At 43.9% G+C, this 13,365-nt stretch overlaps 1 protein-coding gene across 2 annotated transcripts in view; it reads right to left on the bottom strand.

The window, feature by feature from the left end:
- Positions 1–3,299: 3,299 nt before the first annotated feature.
- Positions 3,300–13,365, bottom strand: part of KDR (kinase insert domain receptor) — a 46,546-nt gene continuing 36,480 nt past the window's right edge. The window contains exons 27-30 of one of the 2 annotated variants that reach the window (XM_058722561.1): positions 12,643–12,794; positions 7,465–7,564; positions 6,651–6,736; positions 3,300–4,877 (exon numbers count right to left, since the gene is read on the bottom strand). In XM_058722561.1, the coding sequence (XP_058578544.1) occupies positions 4,655–4,877; positions 6,651–6,736; positions 7,465–7,564; positions 12,643–12,794 (561 nt within the window). In that variant the 3' untranslated portion in view covers positions 3,300–4,654. Of the gene's footprint in view, positions 5,530–6,650; positions 6,737–7,464; positions 7,565–12,642; positions 12,795–13,365 lie in introns of both variants that reach the window. The other variant, XM_058722562.1, reaches the window with a different exon arrangement.

Genomic DNA, 13,365 nt, shown 5'->3' with positions numbered 1-13,365 from the left:
AAGTCAAAGTTAAAAAACCAAATCACAGATTTTCATTCCTATTTTTAAACAAACGCATTTGAGTGAAACTACTCAATTTAATTGTGTCAAGAAGTTACACAGAGGTCACACATAGTATTCTGAAGAAAATAAAATCTAAGGCACAATTTGATGTCTTCTCACTAATATTTGTTTGATATGAATCACAGTTTACTGTAATAGTTGCCTTCTCCGTGGTCGTCCCTAGACTACTTTTTTCTAACTCAGAGCCCTTATCTCTGAGCAGACCTCTGCTGGGACTGGTATGTTCTACTAGGGTCGCTCCAGAGCTTCTGGCCATCCTGGTTGTTGACTTCTCTCTGGGTCCTCCTCCTAGATTCTTCCACTTCTCTGTATTCTCACCAAACCCAGAGTAAATGACTTTTTTTTTTTTTTTGCCTTTTTTAATTTCTTTATCACCTAAGAGAGTTCTGTAACATATTCCAAAACAACTGGACTTAAAACTGCTTTCAAAAAGACTGCCCAGGGGTGCCTGGGTGGCTGTCAGTTAAGCACTCGACTTCGGCTCAGGTCATGATCTCACAGTTCATGAGTTCAAGACCCGCTTTGGGCTCTGTGCTGACAGCTCAGAGCCTAGAAATTGCTTTGGATTATGTCTCTCTCTCTCTCTCTCTCTCTTTCTCTGCCCCTCCCCCGCTCCCACTCTGTTCCTCTCTCTCTCAAAATTAAATAAACATTAAAAAAAATTTTAAAAAAAGGACTGTCCAGATTTTCACTTATGTATAAGCCCTTATGTGGAAGAAATTCATGTAGAAAATGCAATGTTTCCCTCCCTCTCTGTTTTTGTCTTATTTTTCCTTTCCTTCCCTATGTTCATCTGTTATATTTCTCAAATTCCACATATGAGTGAAATCATATAAGAGACTCTTAAATACTGAGAACAAACTCAGGGTTGCTGGAAGGGGGTGGGGGGTGGGAGGTGGGTTAAATGGGTGATGGGCATTAAGAAGGGCACTTTTCAGGATGAGCACTGGGTGTCATATGTAAGAGATGAATCACCGGGTTCTACTCCTGAAGCCAAGACTGCACTGCATGTTAAATAACTTGAATTTAAATTTTAAAAAAAGAGAGGAAAGAAAAAGAAAATGCAATGTTATAAAAACAGATTAGAACCCCCTTTGAGCGGTGCTTACTACATATGGGAGAAAGCATAGACGTTATACGCCTACTGCCCCTACAGGAAAAGGGCATGCAAATGTGCAAAGATGTATCTGAAAAGCCAGTCTCTCAAAGGCTTTAGTTTTCTGGGTTTGCCTACATTGTATCATCTTGGAGACTGATACTTGAGCTAGAGGTAAAAAGACTTGCTGGGGGAAACAGGAAAATAGGTTTAACTACGAAGTTGTGGGTTTGGGACTTTTACTTTTCTTCTTTTCTTTCATTGAAGAAGACAAAGGAATGTGCCTTCATAGGAAAACTTAGTGGGGTAATGAACTTAAATCCCCCACAGCTCTCTCTGTCCTGCCATGATGTAAGAGAAAGGCTGCAGGGGGTGGAGCCGGAGGGAGCAGAGCAGAGGAAGGTTAGTGGAAAGAGAGAAACAGAAGGTGAAGGGCCAGAGTTTGAAAGGAGGCAGAAGAACAAAGCAAGAAAAGGGAGAGAAGGAGAGGGGTCAGGAGCCAAGTGGGGACGGAGCCGTACCTAAAATACACCCAATGTCTCCAATTCAAGCTCTGAAAATAAGACCATGAAGGAAGCACTTTAAAAGGCCACAAGGTTCCCTTAAATACAGGGGCAAATGAGGAGAGAAAAGGAGCTGAGAACAAGGGTCTCGGAAGACAGAGGAGAGAGGAAGGAGAGCGCCAAACCTCACCTCCTAATCATTCTGCCTGAGGTGCTGAAAGCATTTCTTTATAAAGTGTGAAGTTTCAGCTGAATCCAAATTCCAGGCATTGGAGACAGTGCCAGGGGCTGCTTATGAGAAACAGAATCTCTTTTTTTCCTAAAATGAAGAAAATTCTCTTTTCCTATGAGGTCGTCTCTATCTTGAACCGCCTAGACTCTTCTTCCATTCCTTTACTGGATGACACTGTCCTAACGGGAAAGACGAGGTCAGGCCTGATGGATAGTGAAACAAAGTCTTTCAGAGACCCTAACCCACTAATCCCGGCCAACAGCCCACATCTGTAAGCTCTGCCCTGGGAGTCACAGACACCCATGGCCACCCTCTTCTCCATCATAAAGCTGTACAGAATGCCTCCATGAGATGATAGGGTTTGAAAATGGTACAACGTGTATTTCCCCAACCATGGAGGAAAAGAGGTTATTTAATCAAGAGGTATATTTAATGTGGTCCTGCCATGATTGATGACCGCTTGAAGAAAACAGAGCTAGATTCCTACCTCACTCCATATACAAAAATGAATGCCACACGGACATAAGTGTGATAGGAGAACATTGAGAACTTATTTTAGCATTGAGAAAAACTTCTGCACTAAGATTAAAAAACCCAGAAGCCACAAAAAATGATAGGTGTATTTGACTATCTAAACATTACAACTCTTGTATTAAAAAATACCTCAAAGAGTAGGGACACTCATGGATGCCAGTGATCTTTAGATAATCACACAACGAATTCAGGTAAAATAATCACTCAAAATGGCGGCACTGGGTCTGATGTCCTGACACTTTAAGTATAGAGTAAAACACCATTGAAAATGACAAATAGGCTCCACCCTTCCCGCCAGTGCCTGGGTCTGGCCACCTGTCTCAGGATCTCTCACTCTCTGATGTTCATGGTTGGCTTTAGTGACAGGCACAGGGTTTACTGGAAGGCCACAAATACTGTTAGAGTGCTTAGAACATATCTCTCCATCCATGTTTTAAGAATCTCAAAAATGCTCAGAATATAATGAGAGTTCACATGTGTGTGAATTATTTGTGCAATGAAAGAGGAAGGGGTAAAGGCAGAAGTGCTTTCCCTCCAAATAGCTGCGATCATATTACACTGTTGTGTTATTTTTTTACTGAGAATACATTTATTGGTTTCAAAAATATAAACTACTTTATGAAAATATCCTTTATCAGAATAAGGAAACAAGCAAAAATGAAAAACCACATGGCAACTATCTCTGACGCCCCCTCCTCCACTTTAGAAGTGAGCAAAATGAGAAGAACAGAAACACAACCTTGCAAAGGGACTCATTGGAGTTTTTCAGTTTTTTTTTTTTTTTTAATAAAATGGCATCTATTGCTGAAAGCATTATGGCCTTTGTTATGCTACATAATACTGATATAAAATGTGAATAGTACAAAGTTCCTCATATATAATATACGGTTTTAATATATTACATTTGTTTCTACATAAACAGACTATAAATATATGTGCCACAGCATGTTTTACAGTCATGGTTCCAGCATCTCACACTATGATACCAAATGAAAAATACATTTTCTTTTTTAAAAAGGAAAGAACAAGGGCAGAAACCAGTAGAAATAGCTTTACGTGTTAGAAGCCTAAATAATACAAGAGATGGGGTTAAACCTTTGGTGATAAAATGATTTTGAAATCTGGCTAACAGTCATTCAGAGAGTGAACAAACCAAATCAGCTTTGACTAGAGTGTAGAGGCCAAATTACTAAAATGCTGACCGATCAGGGGTGAGAAGAGAGGGAAGGGTCAGGGAGGGGAGAAGGAACAAAAGAGTAAAATCCTTCCTGAAGCTTTGACACCACAGCTTGATACGGAACCTACTGCATTCAGGCTCAGACATATCGCATCAGGACAGATAGGTGGGTATTCATCCAGAAGAAACCAGAAGCTGGTTTATACAGTCAGAACGCTTCCACACGACAGGGAGCCTCCGTCTGAATGTCCTTTCTTTGTGGCATTCTGAATAAAGGATCGGCCTGGGAGACAAGGAGCCAGAGCTGCGTCATTTCCTTCTTGGAGCTCGGCCAGGAGACACGTAAGAGTCCGGAAGGAACTCTCATTAGGAGTCGGAAACAGCCCAAGGAGTTCTCATTTAGCCCAACAGGGAAGAGCACGCAACCTTCTAAAACCAGTAACCTCGTCTGAAGCCTTTACATTTCCTAACAGACCCCGTGCCCACCTCCACCAGGGCTGACACAATGCATCTGAAAGCTCCGGTCCGCTCTCAGAGCAAGCCAACATCTTCCTTTCTGCCAACCCAAACCCCACACGTAAGACTTGGCTGAGGACCCATACGTGTCCCAAACAGAGCTTCTCGGACGGACTCAGCCCTCAAGGTCTTTCCCATCTTCAACACCTAAAGCACTCACATCACCTGGTTTATCTTCTGGTTTTACAGAGACGGGTCAGCTGCCAGGGTCCTGCCACTTCATGAAAGATGCAGCCACTCCTTGAACTCCTTTTGTTATAACCCACGGAGAGACCCAGAGTAAGAGGCATCAGACATGCTTTCTCAACGCATAAACAGAAAGTCAACACTGGGAGAAAACACAAACACATTCTTGAGTCACAAACATCTTCTTAGGAAATGCCTAGGGGACTGGCTCCCTGCAGTCTGAGGTCCTTTTTTAGGAAATGAAAATCAAATGTGGCTACTTCCTGCTGGTGGAAAGAACAACACTTGAAAATCTGAGCAGCACCTCTCGTTTGATTTCCAGGAGTGGGGGACGTGGGTGCCTCCTTTTAAACAGGAGGAGAGCCCAACGCGGGTCCAGAGTCAGGCTGGAGAATCTGGGCTGCACTGCCAGCTTGTGGTCCAATCTCCACCAGCTTTAAAAGTTCTGCCTCCTCGCTGGAGTACACAGTGGTGTCTGTGTCATCGGAGTGATACCCGGACTGGTAGCCACTCGTGTGGTTGGAGCCTTCGGATGCCACGGACTCCTTGCTTTTGCTGGGCATTAGTCCACTGTGGAAGACATGGAAACCAAATGAGTTGGCGGAGAGAAGGCAGTCCTTGCCCCTCGCATCCTAACCCCGTTCTCGACCCCGGGGGTGGGGGTGGGGGCTGTAATCTCCCTGGAGACACCGACCCCTATCTTTCCCACTTGTTAATCAGCGTATCAGGTTCACTCGGACGATGTCTATTTTCAGGTACTAGCATGAGCTAGTAGTTTCAGATAAGTCCTCTTATTCAGGTCCAAGTCTTTCAAGGCTGCGAGGAGATGAAAGGCAGTTCTCCTGAGTTATGCAAAGGCTCCAACCAATGGAACGTTTTTATGGCCTTGCAGATTGACAGGTTTGTATACAATGATAGGAGCCAAAGGGACTCTTTCATGATGGGAAAGGAAATTGGGAGGTTCTGAAAGTCCACTTCTGCTTTCCTCACACTGTCAATTAGGGATTACAAGGCATGTGCACGGTGTTAATAAAGTTCTTGAGCAACTTTAAACTTGAATACGTTGAAGCGTGTGTGTGCAATCAAGCCAGACTGTCAAAAACTGCTTTTTACTCATCAAAACCACATTCTTTGGAAGGACTGGGGGCCTGGATCACTCAGCAGCAACTAGAGAATGTTTTCAGTGGCATGGCATCACGACAAACCATAATCATGTCAAAGCCTAAAAGCGGAAAACTTCAGGATTTACATTTTCTCAAACCATTCTGAGGTATGGGTCTTTTCCCCCCCGAATACGTGTTTTACCAAATTATCTGTGTTAAAAACTACCAAAAAAATATTTCATTCACTCTATGTTCATATATAGTTTGAAAGTTATTTCAAATAACTAGAAACACAATTTCTCTTTCAATCCAACCTCAGTCAAATGAGGTTAATGCCTCAAACAATGGCATCGGAGCTGGCACATAGTCACTGCTGAATAAACACATTTTAAATCAATGAGTGAAACACATGATTGGCTCGAACAATTTCTTACCTTGGGCCTAAAGCCAACAAAAAATTGCACAGTGGCTCATTTTATTTTTGTTTTCTTTAAGTGAACATCCCTCATAACCCGTAGGTATTCCCATTTTATAAAATGGTTCAATTACAAGTAGATCAAAGTCTTCTCTATTCTTACCTAGAGTGAGCTCATTCACAAACAGGTAACTGCTCTTCATCTCGCTATTTTTACACAGATTTTCATTTATTTGTTAGGTTAAAAGCAGACACGTCTATTCAAAACAACTACAAATTCCTACAAAACCACATGGGGGAAATCATATTCAACACGAAATTTTGTATTTTCCCCACAAATTAGCCAATAATAACAATAAGCCAAATAAGCCAGCCAATAATATTTAAGTATCTCAAACAAATAGATACTGGCTTATTTTTTATACATCATACTTCTAAAGACAGATGCACTCACTTATGTACAGGTTTGAAAATTCTTCAGAGTCCACAAAGATTTTCATCATCTCAATTTGATGGATTGCATCCAATGACCTTTGTTATTTAGCCAGTACCATACAAACCACTGACCATATAAATATAAAAATACCCTGGTATTCATAAATTCTCATAAAAACTGACCAAATACCCTAATTAATTTCAGATTCTTTTTTAGGTATGCCAGGTAATTTATTTGTTTGATTAGTTTCAGTTCTTTATTGGTTCAGCTGATGCAAATCTGACTACCTACCAAAGACACAAAAAGGGAAAACTGTCTCTACAAAAAGTCCTAAGTTCCTTCCAAAAATTCCTGTTGAGCTTTGTCTTTTCTATGTGGCTGAGCCTTACCTAAAAGATGGAGCTAATTTGGTTCTGTCTTCCAAGGTTTTCAGCTCTTCTGATGCAAGAACCATACCACTGTCCGTCTGGCTGTCCTTTTTAAGAGACAATGAGATGGCACAATGGATGAGTGTGCACACTGACCAATTAATTAAACTGATTTTTTTTTTTTTAATATTTATTTATTTTTGGGAGACAGAGAGACAGAGTGCAAGCAGGGGTGGGGCAGGGAGAGAGGGAGACACAGAATCCGAAGCAGGCTCCAGGCTCTGAGCTGTCAGCACAGAGCCCGATGCGAGGCTCGAACCCACGAAGCATGGGACCACGACCTGGGCCGAAGTCAGACGCTTAACCGACTGAGCCACCCAGGAGTTCCAATTAAATTGATTTCTTAACCCATCTATCAGACAATACTCTCCAGGGTTCAACAGGGGGAGGTAAAGATATCATAGCCCGAAACTGTACAAGCTACAAGGAGAACAACCACTTACTAGTAGTAAACCCAGGCCCGGAAGAAAAGAATTTAGGAAGAAGCAGCTGAGGAGACCTGTTTCCATCCCTCTTTTCTCAACGATACTATTTACACTTGAGTGGAATTGTGCATGGTGCTAGACTGTCTAGAAACGTGGGCCAGGGACTGTACTTATGTAAAAAGCAAGGGGGGCGCTGATCAGTGCCACCTCCATAATGAGCCCATGACACATACCCTCGAGGACAGCCTTATAATGAGGCCCCAAGACTCTAACGCTTAGGCTAATATTTATCTAGCTAACATTTCATCCTTTGTATTGTTTTTAAGACTATTTTTAAAAGATGTACTTACATCTGGGATTACTTTTACTTCTGGTTCTTCCAACGGGATATCTTCAAATGTTTTTACACTCACGGGCCGGCTCTTTCGCTTACTGTTCTGCAGATACTGACTGCAAAAGAACAAATATTTATATTTTAGTGGTGGTATATTTGGCTGCAGATACCAAAAGTGATACCTAAGTTCATTATCTTTCAACCACAAGTTTAATAGCAACCTTCAAAACATCCTTTGGAAAAAGAAACACAAAACAAAACAAAAATCTTTCTCTGCTAGCGCACACTGAAGGCTTAATTTCCTGTAAAAGCCTATTTAAAAGTATAATATAAGTGAGGGGCCTAGATGAGCTCCCGTTCCTTTGAATCATATTTCTGAGGACCAGGGCTGGACTAAAGACAACATCAGCAAAGCAAGTGATCAACTGCCTTCTGCTTGGCTTCCTGATGGCCTGAGGTTCCTCCACCGGGCTCTCAACATACTGCCGAGTGTTACACATCTTTCTGGCCATCTCCAGAAACGTTTTTCTAGGTAACGCTCACAGAGCAACCATTCAGTGAAAGACGGGCAGAGGAGACACCTGAAGATCTTACTGAATCTCACCTGGGTTCCGGAAAGGACACTGAACCCAGCAGGATCTGGAGACAACCTCCTCCTTCTGCATGTAATTGAGGCTTAGTGCGTAGATGGGATGGCGGGCTGTCTCACAATCCCCTATTTTCAGCCCACAGAATTGTTGGTTTTGGGAAAAGGCAGCGTGGTTTAAGAGTCATGAGATATTGTGTCTATTTCAAAGTCTACCACTGACTACACATACTTGGGAAAGTCGTGAATATTTCTCTGCCTCGGTGGCTCTGCCTCTAAAATGTGTTGGTAATAGGTTTCTCTCCCTCACTCACAAAGATATCTGGAGGACTGATGAGGTGGGTGGCAAATGTTCTCAGAAGGAACGACGCTCTATCAGCCAAAGCTTGTTTTCCTCCTTGAATTCCAAAGGATACCAGCTTCCTTCAGGAGTTCAAAGAATGGGACTTGTCAGACACCATATCACCTGTTTTCTGGGGGTGCTCCTTCCCTACCATGTGGCTTTGGGTGAGTCCTGAGTGATCCTGTTAAGATCACCGACAGCCCAAGTGGAGAGAAAGGAAGTCCGTCTGTTTCACAGCAAGGGACAGCAAATTCACTCTTCACGCTCGTCCCTGCATACTGCCCATCCCCTCCAGGCAGGCTCCTGGACATGTTACGTATTCCTTGTGTTTTCTGTGACCAAGTGGAGTGAGGACTTGCTGGAGCCAAAGGAGGAGAATGGAAATCGAGTCTCCCTCCCCTGCCCCAGGAGGCTGGTTCCTCCCCTTATGGAGAGAAGAGAATGAGGTTCACCAGTGACATCTTCCCTCAGGAAACTCCACCTAAAGGAGGACCTAATAAATAAGGAGAGAGAGAAAAGCCCACTTCTCCTGAGTCCAGTCCGGACTATTGCCAAAAACGATTGGTACCATATAGTTAATCATTCATTTGCTCATTCCCTGATCCAGGAATCCTTTACTGAGAATCTACCACATGCCAGGCCTGTGCTAAAATGCTCCTCAACTGTTATCTCCTAGCACCTTCATAAATGGTACCTGTCAGGGGTGGATATTATTATCCCAAGATCAGATGAGGAAACCAAAGCATCAAAACGTTAAGGAACTTGTCCAAAATCACAAAACTAAAATATCTGGATTATTATTTTGAGGGTTATAAGCAGCCACTGAAAGATTTGAAGCCTGAGACTAACAAAGTCAGATGCGCCCTTTAGAAAGATGGCTCTGGGTACAGGAAGGTGAAAACAGAGGCCATGAGACCAATTAGGGGGCTCTTTTCCACGTATTATCTAGGAGAAAGTAGGGCAGCCTAAGAAAGGTGATGCCGACAGGGTTTGGAGAAGTAGACATATCCCAGAGATATTCAGGATATAGAATCAACTAGAGAGGGTAAGCTTGGGCAAAAATGCAGCTGTCTTAGAAAAAAGTTGAGGAAGCTGAGACTTAGGGAGGAAATGGCTAGAATTGGGATATGAAATTGGCCTTCAGATTCTAAAGCCCATTGTTTTGTTTTGTTTTGCTACCCTACTCCACACTGACTCCCTTGGAAAAGTAGCAGGAAGGAAAAAGTAGAAAAGAACAATGGATGTGATTGCTCGAGTCTTTGTTGAGCACCTACTATGTGCACAGCACTGCTCTCTCCCACGCACCCACTGACCACGCGGTGGGAACAGGGCGGGGGAGCAGACAGAGAGAAGGTGGCGAAAGGACAGTTTCATTTCAAGCAATCTGATCTCACAGCCAAATTCAGGAACATCCAGCCAGGAGGCAGTCCCAGACATCAATCCACAGGAGCGCTTAATCATCACCAGCAATTAACCACAATGAAGAAAAATGGTATGTGCCAAAACCTTTCTCTGGGAGAGAAAAGAAATCTTTGATAAGCTGCTTGGAGTAGGAGGTGAAACTCCCTGGGGAAATGATGGAGCAAGCACAGATGGTCCCCAAACTGCCCTCATAGAAAGATGAGTCCAATTAATATGTGTTTTCTTGCAGAAGGCATGCAAACTTGGGGCCAGAGCTGATCCACACGGGAAATTAGAGGCAAAGCTGAGTCTAGACACCAGCGATCCGTCCCACTCTCCCCTCCCCCACACACCTCTCAGCCTCTTCACCAAATAAATGTTGAACAAATATTTTTAAATAATTTAAAGGGGCCACGGATCAGGAGGTCGGTGCCCACAGCAGTGCCTCTGTCCAGCTCTATTTATAATGCAATGAGACTGAAAACTATAAAGAGGAAACGAATGAGAAAGACTCCTCACTCAGCTTTCCGACCTGACTGGAAATGTGAAAAAGGAGAGAGAACAAGTCCGCCGAGAAGCACCCCAGCCTCATCTCTGGGGTGCTCATTCTCTTCCCCAGGGAAGCAGAACCCAAAGAGAGCCTCAACATGAGGTATGCCATGTGCAGATGCCTCCATTCTGGGTTTCTTTTAACCCCGATGATTCGACTGTGACTGTGGAGTCTTGTTTTTACAAAAGGAAAAAAGGTGGAGGCAGCTGAGAGGGGGTGCAGACAAAAGATTCCAATTTCCATTTTATTTTTCAAATTACGGCTGGCTAAAAGAGAAACTGGACTGGAAAAGACCAATTCGAAAATCACAGACAGAAAATCGGAGCCAGGCCTAGGCTCAGAGTGTGGTGTCACATTTGTCCATGCTTCTGGGGATAAGTGTTAGCAGCCCTGACTTAGATCCGGCATTGCGTTCGGCACTTCCATTACACCAACATGACTTCATCGACTCTTGGCACCATATGCAAAGCGTCCAAGCGAGCCAAGAGGCTGCCGGCTCAGGTCCTCACTCCACCTGGTCACAAAAAACCCAAGGAATATGGCTGATGATCAAATGGCTTTCTGGTCGGGCAGAAGGCAGTGGTGTTGCAGGAATAACTACCACCCCCAGAAGGCCAGCCAAGCTTGAACTAGAGGGTTTTGGTGTTGTTTTGTTTTGTTTTTTAAGTCTATTTATTTTGGGGGGGGGGGGGCGGGAGGGGCAGAGAGACAGGGAGAAACAGACGGTCTCTCCATGTTGTCAGCACAGGGGGCTCGATCCCATCACCTGTGAGATCGTGACCTGGGCTGGAACCAAGAGTCAGACGCTTAATCGACTGAGCCACCCAAGCTTTTTGAACTAAAGGTTTTTAAGCATGAGAGTGGAATTACTGGTTTTCAGTTCATTAATTTTTCTCTCTGAGGGTCCCACTGGGTGTGGCAGACAATAGGACTCAGACAGGTATCAGAGGAACTGGATCTGTCTGGGAGATGCGATTTTAAGCAGCTTGCTTAATCGCTATCGTGCACTGAGTGCTCTGAGTGCCAGCCACTTAGAAATACAATATACCATGTAATTCTCAAAATAATAATTTTTGAACACCAGTGTCTTCACCTGGGTCCCAGTGAAGATGTGCACCAGGTCACTAAGAGGCATACTTGGGGTCCAACCAGTTCTACCTGCCTCTAAAATCTGGATCTTTAACCACCAAGTTTTCTTTCCACCAAGCGATTGCCCTGAGCAATCCTCAATTGTGTTGAATCCTCACATCCAACATCTACATCAAGAAAAGATCATAGTTTCTACCTTGCCTAACACTGAGAGTTATCCCGTGAGCAAAATCCGATAATGTAAGGAAAAGTTCTTCGAGAAATGCTGAAAGTTCTTGACACAGATCCAACGGGCAGCTCGCCTGTCAGCTTCTACCCACTCCGGCAGTGTTCCTGCCACCCCGTGGGATCCCACGGGTCAAGGGGTGCGGGGGGCCTCCTCCCCCACCCCCTGGGAGCCTGGCAGACCTAGAGCTCCGTGCCCCTCCCTGCAGCCACAGCACACTCAAGAGGGCAGGCTGGACTGTGCTGTCAGGGGGTCCAGTGATAGGAAGAAAACACCCAAAAGAGTGGGAAAAGAAACAAAGCAAAGACACGACGTCCCAGGCTTAGTAAAAGACAATTTGACTATTATATGGCAGAAACCATACCGACTCTTGCCTCATGCACAGGTGCTGGGAGAGAGAAGAAAGGAAGCTGCCTTCAGAACCCCTTTACAAATCAGGCGAGGACTGCAGTGCATGTGTTTCAAATAAGCCCAGAAGTCCAATTATGCAAATAAAATGCTGAAAATCAGACTAGGGAGGGGCTTCGGAAGATGTGCTGTCCAGTCAAATTCAGGACACATCCCCCTGGCAGACTGCACCCTAGCCAGAGAGGCACAAGTGTGTTTTCATATATGCATAAAACTCTTCCTTCCTGAATCTTTCCTAAGCCGTTTAATTCACATTAATAAAAGAGTACATGGGGATAATTTAAATACAGATGTCTATATAAAACTGGCCTCTTTTTCTGGAGATTAACAAACTATGGCATTCCAGCTATTTGCAGCTGCAGGGCTTAGAATTCTAAGGGAACAGCTATGGCAGCAATGTGGACCACAGATGGGAAGAAACTCACCTACCCCGGCCCTCTTCAAGGAGCACTTCCCTTTATAGCAGCCTTGGGGCTAAGGTTAAATGTGGAAGTGGGGTGCAGCAGCTTTAGAAAACGCCTTCCTTCCATCCCCTCCCCAAAGAACCTTGACATGCCAGCTCCCCTAGGGGATGTTGACCATATACAGTACCTGATTCCTGCTGTGTTGTCATAATGGAATTTGGGGTCACACACTTCCTCTTCCTCCATACAGGAAACAGGTGAGGTAGGCAGAGAGAGTCCAGAATCCTCTTCCATGCTCAAAGTCTCTGATATCGGGAGAACAATATAGTCTTTGCCATCCTGAAACAACAAACACAGCGATGCTATTGTTATGGCTTCAGCCCCTCAAGAGCCTTTTCATGAAAAACAAAGGCCAAGGGGGCTTCTTGGTTAGCGGGCAGGTCGCTTTCATATCTGACTGTAGAACTTTAAGACAACATTCAAAATGGTTTGTCAAAAACAAAAGGGCACTTGAAAGGGACACGTATATGAAAGTACGGTAAAAGAGATAATATAAAAACAAGATGAGTAAGGGAGCCATAGAGGACTGTGGTTACAAGGGAGACAAAGCAGGTTGGGGCCATACGCGTAGCGGCAAAGCACGGAGAGCTGAGGAATCATTTCTTCACAAAGCCCTACCTACGCGAGCCAGGTCTTTTAAAGGGCAGATCATCCAATTTTAGCCTCTACATTTCAAGGCAATGGAAAATCTGATGACAGGCTAGAGAAAAGCAATAAATGTGCAGGAAAATGGGTCTTCTGAGAAAAGGTTGCACAATTTAACATTATTTCATCAAGAGAAAGAAATAAAGGGCAATTTGATACCTTTAAACGTTCAAAAGGTTTACTGATAAAAACAGATTTGACCCAT

The sequence above is a fragment of the Neofelis nebulosa genome, chromosome 3, assembly GCF_028018385.1.
Source record: "Neofelis nebulosa isolate mNeoNeb1 chromosome 3, mNeoNeb1.pri, whole genome shotgun sequence".
Lineage (NCBI taxonomy): Eukaryota > Metazoa > Chordata > Mammalia > Carnivora > Felidae > Neofelis > Neofelis nebulosa.
The sequence above is the reverse complement of the archived record's forward strand: the minus strand, read 5'-3'. Positions and strand labels throughout refer to the sequence as shown.